We start from the raw sequence: 21,087 nt of genomic DNA, 5'->3' as shown, positions 1-21,087 counted from the left end.
GTACATGCGTATGGCAGAGATGACCGGCAGAATCCGTGACCAGGGGAGAGAGACGGTGGAAGAAGACTGGAAGAAATTTAAAAAATATCTTAAAGACTGTTGTAAAATTGATGATGGCTGAGATGTTACGGTTATAAGAAATAGAGAATTGCAGCTGTAAATCATAACTTTAAAGAATGCATAACGAAAATGAGCGAATTATCTGAAAAGAAAGGTTGCTGAGAAAGGGTTAACATAAGGATGCAGAAAAAGGGAGGTACGGGGAAGTCCGGGAAAGAAGGTTTATGAAAATAAGTTTAAGAAATTATACATGTTTATTTGTTTGTATGTCTTGTATGGTTTTGTTTTGTTATTTGTTTTATTATATGTTTGGAAAATTAATAAAAATTATTATTAAAAAAAAAAAAAGCTTGGCCAGAATCATTCTTCCTGATGTGCTAGATTTTTACTTGCATGGAGGGTTCTCATCTAAAATAAATTGAAACCGAAGAATCAAAAAGGGCATGCCCTACCTTCAATTTGCCCAGGACATGGGTAGCGCTGTGGTCTAAACCACTGAACCTCTTGGGCTTGCCAACTGTAAGGTTGGCAGTTTGAGTCTTTTCACTGAGGGCATCCTTCCCATCCATGATAACTTCAACCTGGACCAATTTTTGAAATCTTTCTTTCTTTTTCAGGATAATCTTTATTGGTTTTTCTGTTACATACTACACATCCACATATTGTATTACATTTTACATTTATACTTGTTCCTAGGAGCTGACTTCCCTCCTTCCTCCTTTTGGCTTTTTTATATCGCCTCTAAATGTTTCGCATTGTCTTTATCCATTTTGTATATTGTTGTTCTTCTTCCACATTTGTCCATAAAGTGTCTGTAAACAAATAAATCCTTCTAGATATACAATTATCATTGTTGTCTGTCTATATTCATTTACAACTACTATTAGTTACATTGGTCACATTATACGTTTTACTTCAGCCCACTCCAACAGACCCTTGAGCAGAGTAAGAGACTAGACATCCTGGCCAGGAGGACAGGGGAAGCCCCTTTTACACGGCTCTTCCTTCAGGGAGGTGCGTTTCCTTTAAACTGGGTGTATTCCTGCACAATGACAGTATTTTATTTGTTTATCACAGTATTTATAGTACTGCCAGCATTAAGAAAAATTCTTGAGTCATTTCTAGGTAGGGAAACACCCAGTGACTGAAAACTGAGAAAGTGAAACTTAGCTCGGTTCTTTGGCCCAAGGGAGCCATGGCTGCTGCTGAGAGACCCGTAAAGGATCTCTGCGATGAATCCACTTGCTCCATCTGCCTGGATTACTTCAAGGATCCAGTGACCATCCCAGAGTGTGGGCACAACTTCTGCCGAGGCTGCCTGATCCAGTGCTGGGGGGAATCGGAGGCAGAGGCTTCCTGCCCTCAGTGCAGAAGAGCAGTCCAGCAAAATAATCTCATCCCCAACCGGCAACTGGCTAACTTTGTGGAAATAACCAAGAAGTTCAGTCTCCAAAGCGGGGAGGAGGAACAAGGAAAGGGGAGAGTTTGTCAGAAGCACCAGGAGCCCCTGAAGCTTTTTTGTAAGGAGGAAGAAACCCCCATCTGCGTGGTGTGTGACAGGTCCAAGGAGCACAGACATCATGAGGTGATCCCTCTGGAGGAGGCTTCTCAAGAGTACAAGGTAGGAAATCACTCGGGATCTTGATGGGGTAAAGAGCTGTGGGTTTTCTCGGGAGGTTTACTGTAATTCTTAGGTTCAACTAGACGTGACATTAACACACCCTCCAACTGTCCCTATTTTCTAGGGACAGTCCCGGATTTACAGAAGCCATCCCAGTATCTGATTTGATCCTGGAGTGTCCTTTTTTCCTTACGACATCCCTATTTTCATTAGAAAATGGATTTTTCTGCTTTGTCCTGGATCTTAGGCAAGTGAGAAAGGAAAACGCTCAACAACCTTTTGGATGTCCTAGTTTTTTAAATATGGCATTCCTACTGGAGGGTATGCAAAAATTTCCTGAAAGCTTGTTTAAATAGCCATTGAGAAGCTTGGGGTCTCATGGGAGGTGGGTGGCACAAGTGTAATTCTTTTCTCTGTGTGCCAAAGGGGGCTTCACTTGAAATCCATATGAGGGTGCCAAAATACCAAAGATTACCAGAGTCCGTCCCTGATGCCATCCACTATTACAAAAGCAGTCCCAAGTCTTGTGAAGTTTTGCCTGACTGCCCCCACACTTGCAATGAAGACTCCTGAGGCAAAGTGATGGTAGAAAAAGATTTATATTTCTTAACAAGTCAAAAATCTGCAAACCAAATTTAGAATTTGCATGCAGGCCTAAAACTACGCACACATTTGTGGTTTAAAATGCAGTGACGTCACTTCAAATCACATTTGCACCTTGGTAGGCTCAGCTGGTGGAACTAGTAACCAGAGTAGGACCTGACTGCATGGGTGTAGCAGGCTAGAGAGGGAAGAAGTACACTTTTTAATGAGAACCCTTCTCTGTGCTATTATGAATAAAAACAAAATTCTGATTTTGTTTCAGGAGCATCTTTTTAAAAGGCCTTTTACTTTCTTAAAAAAAACACACCCACTACACTTGTTTTTCTACACTAGCGCAAATATGCTCTTGTGCAATGTAATAATAACAATTCAAAGTAAAAGTAATAATAATGAAATGAAACTTCTCATAACAGCCTTGCTTTTAAAAATGTCTATCTAGAAACCTGAGGAGAAAACCCAGTTTTGGGGAGGGGGGAGCCGCTAAACCTTAAGACTCTTAATTTCAGGGTCGTGGGCTCAAGCCCCATGTTTGGCAAAAGATTCCTGCTTTTCAGGGGATTGGGCTAAATAATGATGATGATGTTGATGATTATTTACACCCTGCCCATCTGGCTGGGTTTCCCCACACACTCTGGGTGGCTTAAAGGTAAAGGTAAAGGACCCCTGACAGTTAAGTCCAGTCGCGAATGACTCTGGGGTTGTGGCACTCATCTCGCTTTATTGGCGGAGGGAGCCGACGTTTGTCCGCAGACAGTTTTTCCGGGTCATGTGGCCAGCATGACTAAGCTGCTTCTGGCGAACCAGAGCAGCACACAGAAATGGCATTTACCTTCCCGCCGGAGCAGTACCTATTTATCTACTTGCACTTTGACGTGCTTTCGAACTCCTAGGTTGTGAGAAGCTAGGACCAAGCAACGGGAGCTCACCCTGTTGCAGGGATTCGAACCGCCAACCTTCCAATTGATAAGCCCTAGGTTCAGTAGTTTAGACCACAGCACCACCTACATCCCTATATAAAAGCATAGTAAAACATCAAACTTTAAAAACTTCCCGATACAGGGCTGTCCTCAGATGTCTTCTTTATCTCCTTGACATCTGACGGGAGGGTGTTCCATAGGGAGAGTGGAACCAGGAGAAGACCCTCAGAGGAGGACCTCAGTCTGGGCTGAATGATGGGGTTGGAGATGCTCTTTCAGGTGTACTGGGCTGAGGCCATTTAGGGCTTTAAAGGTCAGAACCAACACTAAATTGTGCTTGGAAATGTACTGGGAGCCACTGAAGATCCTTTAGGATCTTACATGGTCTCGGCGGCCACTCCCAGTCATCAGTCTAGCTGGATTAGTTGTAGTTTTCGAGTCACCTTCAAAGGTAGCCCCAAGTAGTGTGCATTGCAGTAGTCTAAGTGGGAGATAACCAGGGTATGCACCACTCTGGCAAGACAGTGCACAGGCAGGTATTGTCTCAGCTGGTGTACCACATGGAGCTGATAGACAGCTGCCCTGGACACAGAATTGACCTGTGTCTCCATGGACAGCAGTGAGTCCAAAATTACTCCCAGGCTGTGCACCTGGCCCTTCAGGGGCACTGTTACCCCACACCCACCTGTCCCCCCAAAACAGTACTTCTTAATCCTTGTGGTCTCTTCCAACTACAGTTCTATGATTCTATGAATCTCCCAGAGCAAGTGTCAGAAACTAAAATGTACCAGAGAGATTATCAGTTAAAAAGCTAAGAGCAGAGCCACTGGGCAATAGAATGGAGCATAGTGCTTGACTTCTCTTTATCTCTCTTTATTGGTCTTAGTCACAATCTGAGATTTTGTTTTCTTTTTAGGGAATAATAGGTAACTGCCTGGAGATTCTGAGGAAAGAGAAAGAAACAATTCTGAAATATGACGCAGACCTGGAGAAGGAAAGCCAAGACCTCCTTGTAAGTGTCACTATTGTTAGTAGGAAGGGAACAACTACTTGACGAATCAAGTAGGGTCTGAGGAGGGATGGGGAAATCTACTTTTGTTTCTCTCAGTTTCATATATTTCTGTCTTAAATTCACTTCTCCACATCTCCACTTCACTTATTATTTTTTTAAGTCCTCATGAAAATCCATCAGTATTTTAGTACCATTTTCTGCTAATATACATATTTTTACGTGAGGTTCTGCCCAGTATACACATATTTTGCAAAGCAGTATCCCCTAATTTCTTTTTCTATGCCATTACCTTAATAAATACATTTTCATGCACACTTTAACCTTAGTATCTGCATTTTTGTAGGCATTACCTGGCTGAAGAACTCAGAAAAAGTGCATTTCAAAAGATTGCTGAGTTTCTCTCTGCGTGGTTGTTGTAGTTGTTTTGTTTTGTTTTTTTGAAAGTGCTAATGAGGTAATTTTGCATGTGAAACCAAGCTGAACTGAATATTTCCCCATGTGGCAGCCTATATCCACAGAACAGTTGCAACATCCTGATTTGCCATAAGGGTTCTTGAAGAAATGTCTCTAAATGTGCCCTATTTTAAATTTCTAGGCAACTCGAGCTGACTCAAGGCTTTAAAGTCAACAGAGGGATGCACAGGCTAGCTCTGTCCCCCTTCTCCTGTTTCTCTTGGCTTCCTACTCACAGAAGTGGCCCCTGTGGACTGCTTCTTGTCCATGGAGGATCTCTGAATATCTTAGAAACTGAATTTTGCCAGGTCCAAAATGTACCGGGAACCTCCACAAATAGAAAAAAGCTCATTGCTTTAGGCTGTCACCTTCCACAAGATGGAAGACAACAGAAATGACAACAGATAAGGCAGAGTCAGTGTGTTCATCCCTGCTCCCTCCCCACCATGTTTAATTTAAAGCCTGAAGAAGAGAGCTTCCTTAAGCACCGAGGGCTCGTCCACACTTCCACTTCTCCGAGCAGTTTTACCCTTTACCTGCTCCTTTGCCAGGGAAAACCCACTGTTTAGTTCTCAGTTAGAATGAACATCAATCCAGAGAAAACCCATATTGCTGTTTGCTCCAATTGAGTGCTAAGGAGCATTTTTCCCTGGGTGAAAACAGCAGAATAAGAAGAAGTGGGGCTAAGCCCTGAGTGTTGGTTTCATGCTTTTGAAAAAATGGAAATGCCCCCTCTCTCATAACTCTCTGCCTGATGTTGTAAAGACTGGACATATTCCAGATTCCGGCCTCCTTTTTTCTTCTTTCTATCTGCTTCTTGCAGAAATTAACAGAAACTGAGAGGCAGAAGGCAGTGGAGAAATTCAGACAACTGCGCCAAATTATGGAAAAACAAGAAAAATGTCTGCTGGATGAGATAGAAGAGATGGAGAAGGAGATTGCAATGAGATGGGATGAGCACCTGGCCACACTCTTTGGAAATCTCTCCTCTCTTGAAAGTATCATCGAGGAAATGGAGGAGAAGCGCCAGAAGCCAGCGAGTGAACTCCTGCAGGTAGGATGGTGGCAGGAACAGCACAAGGCTGGAAAAGGGTGCCTGCAAACTTTTATGTGCCTCAAGTGGTAGAGAGGCTGTTTACTGAGCCTCTAGCTAGGTCTGTTCTGTACAGGAGCATCTCAGAGAACAGGGATGGTTTATTTACTGGAGATTTTTGTTCAGTGGCTGATTAATTAATTAATTAATTAATTATATAATATTATATTATTTATTGAATTGATATCATACCCTTCCTCCCCAAGACAGAGGCGTAGGAACGTCAGGTGGTACCCGGTGCGGAAAATTTTTTGTCACACCTCCCCCCTTTGTCACCCCCCCCACTGCTCCACTGAATTGAATTTTCAGCCTTCACAACATAGGAAAACGGCCAAGTAAACAGCTATTTTCGTGGAGGAGGGTCAAGATATTAACTGATATGCATGAAATTTAATATATAGCTATATAATCCCTAGTGTAGTAAGATAACACCTTTGGAGCAAGCATTTTCAAAAAAAAGTTTTTATGAACCAACCACCCTAGTAGGGCAGTAATTGTTTCTTGATAATTTGTCACCCCCCCCATGATGGCACCTGGGGTTACCCACCCCCGCCCCCTTCCTACGCCCCTGCCCCAAGGGGCCTCTGGCAGCAGATTACAATACAAAATCGAAAACAAAGCAAAAAGCATTTAAAAAACCATTTCAATTAAAAGCATTGAGAACAACTGCAGTTAAAGGCATTCTAAAAGCAATTACAATTTTAAAACTGACTTCCATCTCATGATGTCGAGGTTGCCAGGAGCAGTGTTCTTCAGCTATCAGATGCCTGGCATATTCACATTCCTCCTGTAAGTTTTCATGCTACGAGTTTTCCCCCCATAGAATTGTAGAGTTGGAAGGGAACCCAAGGGTCATCTAGCCAACCCCCTGCAATGCAGAAATCTCAACTAAACCATCCAAACTTCTGCTTAAAAACCTCCAATGAAGGAGAGTCCACCACTGTCAGAGGGAGTCCATTCCACTGTCGAACTGCTCTTACTGTCAGAAAGTTCTTCTTGATGTTTAGTCTGAATCTCCTTTCTTCTAACTTGAAGCTATTGGTTTGAGTTCAGCCCTCCTGAGCAGAGGAAAACAAGCTTGCTCCATCTTCCATGGCATAGCCCTTTAGATATTTGAAGATGGCTACCATATCTCCTCTCAGTCACCTTGCTTTTCTTTTTTAAATGTTTCCAGAATCAAAATGGTAAGCAGTAACTGGCTGAGATGTGAGGTTGCTGTAGGGGTATTTATGACAATATCCCAGAAAGACTACACCATGTTGGCTTATGTGTCTACTGTACAATGAAAATTATACCGGAAAAGGGTGGGACGCCACCATTTTTTGGTGAATAAAATCAGATGAATGTTCAGAAGTTAAAACCCAAAACTAGCAATGGCAAATAAATTCCATTGGCTTTGCACTTAAAGGTGAAACCACCAAATGGGTAAGAAATAGTTACAAAAATTCATACAGTATCATAAAGTGAAAATAACATAGGAGAAAAAAATTAAATTGCAGAAAATTGCTTTGCAAAATGAGTGTTTGAGGCAAAACTGCACATAAAAATATGTATATGTACTAAGAGAACTTAACACTAAAGTGCCAATAACTTTTCAGAAGGGACTTTTATAAATTTCAAACTGATGTGGAAATGTGAGGAGCTAAAGACTAGAAAATTAAATTCTGAGAGATAACAACATTGGCTGGTTGAACTATTCCTATCTAAAAAATTGGTGTGTTCTGGGCAGACTGACATCCGAGGGCCAGGGTCTGAGGGGGTCTTCCTAGTGTGGCCTGTGGTGTGTAGTGAATTCCTTTCTCTTTTCCCCTCTAGGATGTGAGAAGCACCTTGCAGAGGTGAGTGGATCCTGCTCATTTATGTTAGCATCACTCTGTAAGGTTGGGAAAAGACCAGAAGGACACTACATAAAGCCTGGCCCTCCAAGCTCCTGATGGAGAGACTGTCGGACAAACTCCATCATTTCACTGGCACAGATAGGGGCCTCTCTTTTGAACTTGTAGCACCCCTATTCTCAACCCAAGGATCAGGCCCAAAACACTCCCTCCCCTCATCACACATGGCTGGAGGTTCTTCTCTGCCTGCCTGAAGTTCTGTTCATTGACTCTGGAAACATTTCAAACAAATGATTAAAAAGCCGTAATAAAGGCAAGGCTGGATTTTCTACTGAGTGACGGAACAGAGAGGGCAGGCATGGCCCTGCCTATGGGCAGAGTGTGACTGTCGCCTCAGGCAGCAAGTGCTGCAGTGGGTGGTTCCCATTTTCCTGAGACAGCACCTCAGCAGCAGGAGGGCTTAACTTTTATTGGCCTGGGCTACCTGTTCATCTCACATAGTCACCTTCTCATCATCTACAATGCGTCACAGCCAAGGACACTGGGAAAGGGCCCTGACTGAGGGAGCAGGCAGAGAAGCAGTCACCTCAGGCTCACACCCTTGACCGCACCAGGCATGGTGAGGGCCCATGCACTGCTCTGCTCCCATGACAGACCCTGACTACCACCATGGCAGCATCAGCTTGAGATGGCAGGAAGCCTCTTCTCATGAGGGCTTTTACACCTGCTATACTATATTTTGCTGAAGACTATTGTGGGGGAGATAGAACAAGGCTTGGAGACACACCAGGGGTCTATGTGGGTGAGGGTCCTGGAGGATCAGTTTCTTCTCTGTTGTCCCTTGCACAGAGCTCCTTGGATAACTTGAACTGGTTGTACACCTGTAAAAGATCTGCCTCTTTCTCTGAGAGCATGTGGTTCTACAGCAGAGGTTATCTAAATTGTCCAAGCAGGATACCAGCAGATATTATGTTGCTTGGGGAAAGTTGCAATAATTCCACGCAACCAGTGCCTTAGTTGATCCCATCAAAAACTGCCAGTCAGCAGCAAATGCTAATGTACCACTCAGGTTCAGATTAGAAGTTACAGCAGCAACCATCTTGTTTTTCTCTACACCTTCTCTGGAGACATCTAGAGAAGGGAAATGTGTGTTGTGCTATCATTGCACTCAGGATAATTCGTGGCCCTCACCTGTGGAAGGCAATAAAGTGAAGTTGGAGGAGAGACATCTTGAGCATTAAGATAGTACATTGTTATGTACTGAAGTTTTCACCCTGGGCCAAAAGGGGGATACTGTAGATAGTTTTCACTCATGTCCACATATGCAGATAAGGGATTGAAAGTGACGTTCAGTGATTGGACAGTTACAGAAAATGGTTACTGTTGAGTTGTAGTAGAGCTCTATATAAGCAGGCTGGCTGAACCCTTCAGTTCAGTTCTGTTCTGGCCTGTGAATAAACAAGAGCTGTTTGAAGAATCGCTGTGTCATCTGATATGTTCACCCACAACTTAACATACATAATGTTTCTTATTTGAATAGAAATAAGTGGGGAGACTCAGGGATCTGCAGTTGCCTTTCTGGTCCTCAGGTGTCTGGCTGTGAAGTCTATAGTGAGGGGAAATCTCTGCCTCTGTGCCTGCCTGTCTCTCTAGAGTCTAGACATTCTACCATTTTCTCTCTCCTCTTACTTTTAAAATTTAAAATTTTAAAATTTTGCTTTTACTAGGAATTCTGGAATTGGGGGGTTAACATTCTTTTCCCCATCAGGTATGAGAGAAGAGAGAGACTGGCGAATGCACTTTCTTTCCCTCTAAAGCTAAAATGGAAGACCTGCAGATTCTGTGATACAAATCTCCTTCTGGAGGACATCGTGAAGGAATTCAAAGGTAATGAAGAATGGCGGCAAGAATTTTGTGCTGGGCATTATATTAGTCCAACACAGAGCATGCCAGGCTCTTAGGCATTGTATTTTGCTTTTGCTGTGGACATGGGGTGGCACTATCGTACCTTCCCTCTTGGTGCTCCAGCCACCATTGTATTTTCTCCAAAATGCCTCATATGCATTGGCACCCTGGGGCATGAGAAATTGTGTCTGTCACATGTAAAGAAAGCCTGCACCAGACTGTACAGTAAAGTCAGGATTTTTTCCTCCAATGTGCATCTGTTTACAATTACCTTTGGATGAGAGGTCTGCCTTCCTCAGCAAGCTTAGTTTCTCATTATGTTTAATCATTCTGACTTTAATTATTTCCCACACCATTTTACTTGGGGCAGATGTTAAGGCTGGGTCCATCTCCCCCCTGCATCCTGTTCCATGATTGCTATTGCTTTGGCTACTCTCTGTGCCTCCATTATGGACCCCAGTTTCAGGGAGAACATTCAGATTCAATGCTGAATATTTTTATTCTGCTATTTTTAAGTCCCATTTACCAATGTGGAGTTTTAGTTTTCTTTAATCGGTTCATCTTACATTTTTAATAATTTGTTACACAAACTCATATTTTACCTGAAATAAGGATACAACAGATGGCATGTTAATAAATAATATTATTCTAACTATGTTTATTTGAGGTACAGCAATCTTGTGCTTAAACATATTATCTTTTATCTTCCTCAGATGCTATGTTATTCAAACTACAGTTTCAGAAAGGTAAATTTTTTATGGAGACCCATATTCACAGGAGGGCTGGAGAATAGTTTTCAAACTGCTCTGGGGATGGGAGGAGGAGATGTGTGTGTGGTGGTATTGGCACTAGTCAATAGGCACCCACCACAGCCAAGTTTCACTAGATACCGTATTTTTCGCTCCATAGGGCGCACCGGACCATAGGGCGCACCTAGTTTTTAGGAGGGGGGGAATAAAGGGGGAAAATTTTATTCCCCCCCCCCCCAGCCCCAAAGAGCAAAGCAGCCAAGGCAGCCAGCGGAATCCATCCCACTGGCTGTCTTGGCTTCCTCTTTAGCCACACGCAACCTCTCCAGCCGGGAGAGGCTGCGCGCGGCTTCGTTTTTAGCCGTGGGAGCTGGGGCAGGGGAAGCTCGAGCTTCCACCGACCCCAGCCCCCAGAACAGGCAGCTATCAGCAAGCCTTCCGAGCACAGCGGGAGTTCCCACCGGGCTCCAAAGGGTTGCGGATAGCTGCCTGAAGCCTGGAGAGCGAGAGGGGCCGGTGCGCATCGACCCCTCTCGCTCTCCAGGCTTCAGCGAAAGCCTGCATTCGCCCCATAGGACGCACACACAGTTCCCCTTCATTTTTGGAGGGGAAAAAGTACGTCCTATAGAGCGAAAAATACGGTAAGCTATAAACTGGCAGATCCAGTTTAGGCACAACTTGTGAATATACAAATGCAGGTGTGTATAAAAAGGAGAAAATAACTGATTTAAAAACCAACAAGGAAGGTATTCACTGCAGGGAAAGTCTGGAAGAAAGAGAGCAGTGTCCCAAGCCTAAATGTAAGACAAGGAACCCCATTTATTTGAGAGGGAATCTGGTTCTTCTGGGTATTTCTTGGATTAGGATGTCCGTCTCTGACTCTCAGCTGATTCTACATCTTTTCCCCAACAGCAAATGTCACTCTGGATCCAGACACAGCCCATCCCAGCCTCATCCTGTCCAAGGATCGGAAAAATGTGACATTGGGAGGCAAAAAGCAAAAGCTTCCTGACAATCCTGAGAGATTCAATACCTTTCAATCTGTGTTGGGACATGAGGGATTCACAGAAGGCAGACATTTCTGGGAAGTCACTGTGGAAAGTGGTGATTGGTGGGATGTCGGGGTCACCAGGAAGTCTGTGAGGCGAAAGAGTTGCTTCTCCTTAAGCCCTGAGGGGTGGTTCTGGGCTTTGGGGAATTGGGGAGGCGAGTACTGGACCCGTACCTCCCTTGATTCTTCTCCTCTGTCCCTGAGTGAGAAGCCCAGGAGGATCCGAGTGACTCTGGACTATGAAGGGAGGGAGGTGTCTTTTTATGATGCTGACTCAGGAGCCGAACTCTATGTGTTCTCAGGAGCCTCGTTCTCTGGAGAGACCCTCCTCCCTCTCTTTTGTCTGTTGCATAATAAAACCCACCTCAGGATCTCCTGAGGAGACTAAATCTCCCTCACAGGCCCAGTTGGAGTTTGTCTCCAGACTGGACTGACTGATATAAAAATAAGCATTTACCTCTCAAGAGTAGTTTTGGCAGCAGAAATAACAAAACTGACAAAAACCTCCATTTCCCAGGATCCCCTCTGCAGCTGAAAGAGACAGAAACACTTTCAAGAGTCTCAGTAAATAATCTTTTCCTCAAAAGGATAGCTTCCATCACCGTCAATCCTGGTTTAATTTTCTACCCTCTTTATCCCCACAAGAAATCCAGCAGCTGTTAAAATACAAACATTGATAGATGACTAGAAATTAACCCCTTTACCCACATCTGGAGAGAAAGCACCTTGTTGTTTAGACCTCAGGAGGAAGAAAACGTTAATAATGTGTGTGAGGCAATAACTTCCAGCCCCATCTGCAAATGCAGCCTCTCCATCTCCACACTTTATCAGAGATGAATCTCACAGAATTCAGTGGGGCTTTTGGACAATTCAATATGTTTAGGGTTGCTGCATTAATCTTTTCTATATAAATGTTGGATTCCGTATATTGGGACAGCTAATGAAATGTCCTTTGGACGATGTCGAGCTATAACTCCCATCCAGCAAGGCCAACAAGTCAGAGATGATGGGAGTTGTAGTCCAGCAACTTTTGAAAGGCACCAGCTTGTCTCTGCCTGCCCTATATAATTCCCATTCAGATTTCCCTCTGATCCTAAACCCCATCCTGGTTATGGGGTGCTCCCCCAAAGAGGGTCCTTTCACTACCAGGCGGATGCTACTTTTCTCTTTTTAAAAAAAATAATATTTATTGAAGATTTTAAAATTACAAAAAGACAAAGAGAAAAATAGACCCAAAAAAGAGAAATTAAACAATACAAGTCAATAAAAACAGAAATCAAAAAGAAAAACAAATCACTCAAATACATCAAAAGCAAAAAGCAAAAATAAACAAAAAATTTAAAAACGAATCCAATATTCCCAAATCTTTATCTTTCGTTAACTTATTTCATGGAGCTCCTCACACCTCCCTTTTTTGTATTCTTAGTTATTGATTATCACAGCAAATCCTTCCCTTTTTTCATAATATTCTGTCATTAAATTACCTTAATCTATTTTAACCTTATCTTATTACAAAAAACCTTAGAACTTAAAGCTTGAGTCTTATCTATACCAATCTCTCATATCCATGACATATTCTTGCATAGTTCTTTTTAACATTTCTGCTAAAGCCAAATAAATTCGTTCCAACATCTTTTTTAATACTCATTAATTTTAGAAAACATTCCTAAATAGAATTTTTGAAACTTTCTCCAATCTTCATCCAACGTCTCTTCCTCCTGGTCACGGGTTTTGTCAGTCCTTTCTATCCCATCCATCTAGATCAGTGTTTCCCAACCTTTTTTGGGCAAAGGCACACTTGTTTCATGAAAAAAATCTCGAGGCACACCACCATGCCAGATGGGGAAAGGTCACTTTTTACTTATGTAAAAAAAAATAAAAAAATAGTAACAGCATAGAAGGTAATGGTTAGGCTAGCATCCCTCTTCCAAATATGCTAGGTTTTTATTTGCAGGGACTGTTCTACATGGGAAAGCATTCAGCACTGTCATTCTCCCATCTGCCATCTGAATTGGTACTATTCTGGGTCAACTTACTCTGCTGCATGTGTAGATGAGGCCTTATTAACATTTAAGCTGAGAAAAGTATGGCATTTCAGTAGACAGTCTGCAAAATGGCACCAAGTGTGGGGGAGGGGGCAGAACAGGTTTCAGATACAGGATATTAAGCATACACGTACCTCAGATTGAACTGGTTGCTTGCTTTGCAAGTTTTCATTTCCCAAATGACTGCCTTGGCAAGCGCAATACCTGCCAGGCTCAACGCCGGTCTCGCGCTGCCGCTTCCCACGCTCTCAAGGCCCCGGGAGGAGGAAGGCGTGAAGGGAATCCCGAAGGCGCGAAAACCTCGCGCATGCGCAGGCCTTCCGCCTGCAACAGCCCAGTAGGCCGGCCTAGCCTAGCCGTGCGGCAAGAGCGGCAAGAGCTAGCGTGCGGCAAGAGCAGTCAAGAGCTAGCGTGCGGCAGAGCGGCGATGGGATGTGGGAGGGAGCTCGCTCCTCGCCGCCGCCGCCCTGCCTCTCACCGCCCGCCTCGCCCGCCTCCCTCCCACGGCACACCAGGCAACGTCTCGCGGCACACTAGTGTGCCGCGGAACACCGGTTGGGAAACACTGATCTAGATCATTAACCTGGTAACCTTATGTCCGAGGCCCTTAAGTCTCTTCCATGTCCCTTCCGCAGATCTTCTTCATATTTATACCCGTACTTTACTTTGTCTTCTGCACCTTTCACACGTGGAGACTCCAGCTTAACAGTATTTTTATCCCTTCTCGACAGATCAGCCCCTTTTCCATAGTCCACACTAAACTCCATGTGGTATTTTAAAACATTTTTCAAAATCCCTCCAAAATTGAGGACCCCCACAACTCCAAACTCCGCCCGACCCAACGCCAGCCTTGAAAAGTCAAAGCATCCCTGCATGGGGGGGGGTCTATCCAGCCCCCCATCTCCAAACCAAACAAGGCTCTATCTCTCCAAGTCTGGCTTTTTCCAAGTTCATTTGTCAAATCCCACAACTCATGTTCCTGCTGGGCCACAACTCCCTCCATCTCTGCCACCCGAGGTCCAACAACGCTCTCCTCCTTCAACTGATCTGTCAGAACACATTCCTGATTTGATTCCTGAGTGGGTCCACTGCCTGTCCAAAATTTATGATCGCAACAGTCATCAAGTCCCCGTCTTCTCATATAACTGTTCTAATAGGGCACTTGTTTTACAAAAAGAGCCTCTGAGCACATTGTTATACAAGGTCAGAAGTCTATTCCCACGATCTTAATCTGTTGCAGCTGCTCCCCAGTTCAAGTTTAGTAACAGTTTCACAAGCTCCCTCTAGGGGAAAAATTTCTCTTTGTATCCAACTCTTTTCTTTTCTTTTTCTTTTTTCTAACAGCAGATCTAACAACAAAGTTTCCTTTTTCAGATATTTTGTCAATATTTGTTCCTTTAAATTGCGAAAGAGCACAATGGAATCACTATGTTTCTCTTCTTTTAACTGTCTGTCAAAACCCTTTATCTCTAGTCAATGAACTTTCCCAAAAACGTCTGTCCCAGGTTCAAGACGGTGGAAAATTACTTTTTCTTACACTCTCTTCTGCAGGTTTAAGCAATCCAAAAATAATCCCCCCCTCTTCTCCTGTTTCCAAAGGGGGTTCAGTAGTTTTAGATGGTGAAAGTTGATCCTTTACAAACAATTTTCTGAACTCTAGTTTGCCATGTCTTTGCTTTAATCTATCTACAAGAAACGGAAGGCTGACTTCCTGTTTAGACCTTCCCGCTTCAGTGCCAAATTAAAAAGAATTTCTAATCCAATTTTCCCTTCTACTCACAGATCGTTGTTTAAAGTCCAATTGTCCAAATTTGATCTGCTCACGGGTAGTTGTTTTTGTAGCCAAATTGTCCCAGGAAAAAGGTAGCGCTCTCCGGCAATGGCTGTGCGGCTTCGCTCCACGGAAGAAGCAGCTGACTCTCAGCACCGCGCCACTAGCCCCTCTTCGCTCCGGAGCCCGTAGTTGGGCTCCTTTATGGATTGGGGGGCGCAAAAGGTGCCCGCCGAGTCCCATGGTCACAGGCTTCCTCCGCCTGTGATTTTTGAAGGGTCCCCGCTTCGCCGTAGCGGAACAGACCCGTTTTCCGTGGAGCCAGTCCCTCCAGATCAGAGGGAATCCGCCATTACCAATGGCGCCACCCCGGAAGTCCGGGTGTTACTTTTCTCGCAGGCTTTTAATAGCTATCATTTAATGCAGTTTAATTCTTATAACTATTTTGTTTCTACTCTTTCTTGTTTTTAGTGCTGCATTTATTGGTCATGATATTACGCTGTCTTTTAGGGTTCAGTGCCAGGGTTACACTAATTTTTTTGTGCCGATACAGATTTCCTGCTGATTTGCTTTTAATGAATTGCATTTGTATTTTAATTTGTGAACTGATCAGAGTATGTGGCTAGTTAAAAGGCATAGAAATGCCAAGAAATAAAGTAAAATAAAAGCTCTATAACTCCTTAGCCTGTCAAGGGCCTCCTTCTGGACTGCTGCTGTTTTGCAGGAATATTCTGCAAGATGCCATCGATGCAATAATACTGCATTAAAAAAAGGTAAAGGACCCCTGACAGAAGTCCAGTCACGAACGACTCTGGGGTTGCAGTGTTCATCTCGCTTTACTGGCCGAGGGAGCTGACGTTTGTCCACAGACAGTTTTTCCGGGTCATGTGGCCAGCATGACTAAGCCACTTCTGGCGAAACCAGAGCAGCACACAGAAACACCATTTACCTTCCTGCCAGAGCATTACCTATTTATCTACTTGCACTTTGATGTGCTTTCAAACTGCTAGGTTGGCAGGAGCTGGGACAGAGCAACAGGAGCTCACCCCGTCACGGGGATATGAACTGCCGACCTTCCAATTGGCAAGCCCAAGAGGCTCAGTGGTTTACCACAGCGCCACCCACATCCCTAATACTGCATTAGTAGCAGATTTATAAGGGACCATTCTGCTTTGGGGGTTATTCTGCAATGCTTCCCCAATAATAATGAATTGTTGCCATCGGTGGGGGGGGGGCTCCCATTTCCTACAATGTAACAAATATCGTACTGTCCATCTGGCTGGGTTTCTCCAGCACTCTGGGCAGCTCCCAACAGAATATTAAAAACACGATAAAACATCAAACATTAAAAACTTCTCTAAACAGGGCTGAGATTAGTGGGGCAGAGCACCAGTCTCCCTAACAGACCGGCCCCAGTGCAGTCTGCATGGATTTCCTGATGGAGCAAGAAGGGAAGAGCAGTGATGGGCACCAGCTCCCCGACAGTCAGTGTTCATATACAGTGGTACCTTGGTTGTTGAACTTAATCCGTTCTGGGAGTCCGTTCGACTCCTGGAACCGTTCGAAAACCAAGGCACGGCTTCTGAATCGTTGCAGGAGCTTCCTGCACTCAATCGGAAGCTGCACCAGACGTCTGGCTTCCAAAGAATGTTCGAAAACCAGAACACTTTGGGGGTTTCAGTGTTCAAGAGCCAAAACCTATGAGTACCAAGGCGTTTGAGAAGCAAGGTACGGCTATACTTCCAATGCTAAACAAAATGGGGGTTCTGTGGCTGGAGGTTTTCCTGCAGCCTGAGCATTGGGTAGGTTCTGTCCCCTTCTTCCACCACCTTTGCCATCCTTGCACAAGAACCCACCCTGAAGCTGGCCCTACTCTCAAGAGTGTTGCTCTCACTGGGTCTCACCTAGCTGAGAACTGTCTTGCTTCTCTCCCAAGCTTGATTGGATGACAGAACCGTTTCTCAGAATGGGAGCATTTGTAGATTGGCTCATCCTCATCTTTATTTGTATGCCACCTTTCCATAGCTGAAACCGTGCTCAAGGTGGCTTACACCAGGAAAACATTTACATAATTACAAACTCAAAAACAGTAATCATAAACAATAGATTTGTTGTTGTTTAGTCATTTAGTTGTCTCCAACTCTTCGTGACCCCATGGACCAGAGCATGCCAAGTACTCCTGTCTTTAAAACAATAGATAAGACACATTAAAAAGCACAATCAAATTTGAACAGTTTTCACATAGATCATAATAAGACCTGAAAATAAAGATATAAAAGACTGATATCCATAACAGCAGCAAAAACCTTTCAGCACTTTGTTTGTGGTTCTTTCAGTTGGATGTGACTTTGTAAGACTTGACACAAGTCACAGTCTCCTGCTAGAGACAGACAGAATGAAATCATCAGGATAATGGAGGAATCTTGTTTCTGTGATGTTGAACCCTCCACATCTCTGCCCGTCCAGCATCCCAACAAGCACCTCTCTTATTTCCCTGCTGCAGGAATCATTTCTACAATCACAATTTCACAGTGAAGGAGGGAAATCTGCACATCACTTCCTATGTAGCCACTCGCTTTCATTATACCAAGACCAAATTGGATGCATTTTTTTTCCAGCTGACCAGCAGATGTCAGAGTTTCTCTTAAAACAAATGTCTGCCCATCCATCTGTATTACCTGAAGAGGAATGAGGCAAAGGTCACCATTTATTGGGGGGGGGGGACAAGTTCAGGGCATTATCAGAAAAGCCACATGGCGGTGTGAGCTAATCTCTTTGCACACCTATGGTGTCTCCATAAAAGCTATAGGGCTACAATTCTAATCATTTATGACCACCGGTCATGATATCTTGAGCTGATAGGAATTGCACTCTAGCAACACCTGGAGGGCACCAGGTTGGCTGACCCTGGATTAATCCCTATCTGCTGTGACCATGTAAATAGGGACATTTTCATCTGAGGGATGCTGGAGGGAATGGAAGCAACTCCTATTTTCCTCTTCACATGCAGCATCCAAAAAGGGGCAAATGGTGTTGGTGTTGGTGTTGGTGGTAGGAATAAGACAAGGACTCCTAGATTAAAATCCTCTCGTGGTCAGAGGAATTAATGGACTGGCAACTTATCTTGTTCTTCGTTGCTTCTTCTGAACAACTCTCTGCAATAGGTGTCAATAATCACAACTGTTAGGCTTGCATAACAATCTGCCTCTGGCGTTACAAAGGTTGAGAGATAAAAACTTTAGATTTATTGCTAGGTCCTTCTTGGAAGGGACTTTAATCACACGGATGTTCTACAAACAGCATTAATGATTCCTATAAATGCCAGGTGGTTTTTTTCAGCAGATGAAACTGAAACAGCTACTCTATTTACAGGATGAATAAACAGCTGATTACCCAATTGGCCACAATACTTTTCCTTTCTTATATTTTTTGATAACTTCACATACCTCTCAAATAGTTATAGCAGGGGTCGGCAACGTGCGGCCCATGGGCCAGATGTGGCCCACGAGGACCGTTTTACTGGCCCCCAAGCTGCCCCTGAACCGAACCACCCGCTTGGTGAGTCCCCCACGCGCTGCACTAAACCAGCGCAGCGTGGCGCGGGGACTTGCCAAGCGGCGCCAGAAATCGCGTCTGTGCACGCACAGATACTGGAAATCATGTCTGTGCATGTCCAGACGCCGAAAATCGCTTCTGCGAAGGCACAATTTTCGGAGTCTGGGCATGCGCAGACGCAATTTCTGGCATCGCGCTGCAGCAGTCCAGTCCATGGACAATCTCCGTGGGAATGATCTGGCCCATGGCCGGTAAACCTTGCTGACCCCTGAGTTATAGGGCCATTCGTAATTTGTCTTTGATAAGAATCTGAAATGTTTGGTAGATGTCTTTGCACAAGATCTATTTTTTTTCAGAAGACAAATGGTTTTACTGTCTTCAGTCCCTCTCCCTCCAAGATGGCAATATCACCTTCAGTGACCTCGAGAAGGTCTGCAAAAAGCTCAATTTCACAAGCAGACTGAACATGGATGAGCTGTATGATGAGAACACTACTGTACAGCCAACAGCCTTTTGAAGCATCTTCAGAAAGATGATCAATGGAAGCTGCAAGGTGGGTGGCTGAATTTACAGCATCTGATCTACCAAATAAGCTGACAGTCATCTCCTACACTGTGAGCTTTCCAGCCTCAACAGGGTATGTGGAGAGCATCTTCTCCACAATGGAAAGCAATTGGACCAATGTCTGGAACCAGTGCTCTGTGAAACTGATAAAAAGTGAGCTCCTGATTTCACTCAACTGTCACCTGCTGACTTCCACTCAATTATTTTGAAGGACAAGCCACAAGGAGTGACAGAAAGTACTTGTGAGAAGGTTGAGTAGAGAGAGAGAAATATTGTTGGCTCAACACAGAGTGACTTGCTGAAGCTTTCAACAGCAACAAAGATTTCTATTATTATTATTATTATTATTATTATTATTATTATTATTATTATTATTATTAATTTCCTTTCAGTATTGTTGGAATGTTTGCAGTTACCAGTAGTTACCATCTGATTGGGATAGACACCATGTTATCATAATGTTTGGCATTACAAAGCCAAGCTATGATGTGATATTATTATTTCCTTTCAGTATTGTTGGAATGTTTGCAGTTACCAATAGTTACCATCTGATTGGGATAGACACCATGTTATCATAATTACAATGTTATCACATTACAAAGCCAAGCTATAATGTGATGTGCAATATTTTTCTTACACTTGTAAATTATAATGCTTTTGTTATTTTTTTAATTGAAGAAAGTCTTGTAAACCATGTATGTCATTGTAATTGATTGCTTTGAACTCATTTCAGCACCGGGCAAAAAACAATTTCAGTCCCCAATCCCACCCTCCATCCTGTCCTGTATTTTGCCAGAACAAAGGTGGTAACCCTGTGGCCAGATCAGGAGAACAGGGAAGCTCTTACTCCAGGGAGGAAGGTTTTCTTCAAGAAGGGTTGTTCCTCCACAATGTCAACATTTTATTTGTTTATAACAGTATTTGCACATTGATTTCTCAGGGCAGCGTTGAGGCAAACAAGAAAGGCGTGTCAGCATAAAATATATGCATTTCAGCACTGAGATCCTTAACCATTTACAGGATGAGAAACACCCAGGATATATAAACAAAGAAAGTGAAATTGACTGTGTCTTTGGTGTGAGGGAGCCATGGCTGCTTCTAGGGGTCCCGTAAACAAGAAAATCCGTCTCCAAAGCAGGGAGGGAGGAGGAATGGGGAGATATTGTGAGAAGCACCAGGAGTCCCTAAAACTCTTCTGTATGGAGGATGAAACTGTAGTCTGCCTGGTGTGTGACAAATCCAGGAAGCACAGAGATCATGAGGTGATTCCTGTGGATGAGGCTTCTGAGGACTACAAGGTAGGAAATCATTCTAGCCCTTGATGGGGAGCAGGGAAGTCTTCTTAATTCTTCTTGGGAGGTTTTCTGTAATTCTTAGGTTCAAACTAGGCATGGCATTAATTGCCAGAATGCAATTTAAATGCTTGTTGATTAAATAGCCAAGGAGAAGCCTGAGGTTTTTTTGGAGGTGGGTGGCATGAGTCTAATTCTTTCTCTCTCTGCCAGAATGCCAAAGGGGCTTCCCTTGAAATGCAAGCAGCAAGTTCAGCAACTGTTGGGACCATGACAGCGAAAGAAATTATTAAATCTTGGGGACCCGTGGTCTCCAAGCTATGTACATAATAAAAATGTTAATTTCACTTACACAATCTCCTGTCTAGTTTTTTTAAATGATTTTCAATTTTATACATTTCAATAATTTTACAATCATTTTAACATTTCTATACTTGACTTCCCCCTTTTTCTGCGTTTCTTTAAATTTATTTTTAAATATTTTCTGTATATCCAAATTAACTTAATTTGCTCATTCATTCATCTACTTTAAATATATACTCTTATAAAGCTGCAGGTTAT

The 21,087-nt window shown here is 43.5% G+C and overlaps 1 protein-coding gene across 1 annotated transcript in view; it reads left to right on the top strand.

Annotated features, from left to right (window-relative positions):
• The first annotated feature begins 983 nt into the window (after positions 1–983).
• Positions 984–21,087, top strand: part of LOC310699272 (zinc finger protein RFP-like) — a 30,647-nt gene continuing 10,543 nt past the window's right edge. The window contains exons 1-9 of the mRNA XM_083486894.1: positions 984–1,681; positions 4,118–4,213; positions 5,490–5,720; positions 7,575–7,597; positions 9,363–9,481; positions 10,213–10,245; positions 11,161–11,670; positions 18,573–18,673; positions 20,308–20,532. Of these exons, the coding sequence (XP_083343020.1) occupies positions 1,256–1,681; positions 4,118–4,213; positions 5,490–5,720; positions 7,575–7,597; positions 9,363–9,481; positions 10,213–10,245; positions 11,161–11,670; positions 18,573–18,673; positions 20,308–20,532 (1,764 nt within the window). The 5' untranslated portion in view covers positions 984–1,255. The remainder of the gene's footprint in view (positions 1,682–4,117; positions 4,214–5,489; positions 5,721–7,574; positions 7,598–9,362; positions 9,482–10,212; positions 10,246–11,160; positions 11,671–18,572; positions 18,674–20,307; positions 20,533–21,087) is intronic.

The sequence above is a fragment of the Podarcis liolepis genome, assembly GCF_965112155.1.
Source record: "Podarcis liolepis genome assembly, chromosome: 2".
NCBI classification, from domain to species: Eukaryota; Metazoa; Chordata; class Lepidosauria; order Squamata; family Lacertidae; genus Podarcis; species Podarcis liolepis.
The sequence above is the reverse complement of the archived record's forward strand: the minus strand, read 5'-3'. Positions and strand labels throughout refer to the sequence as shown.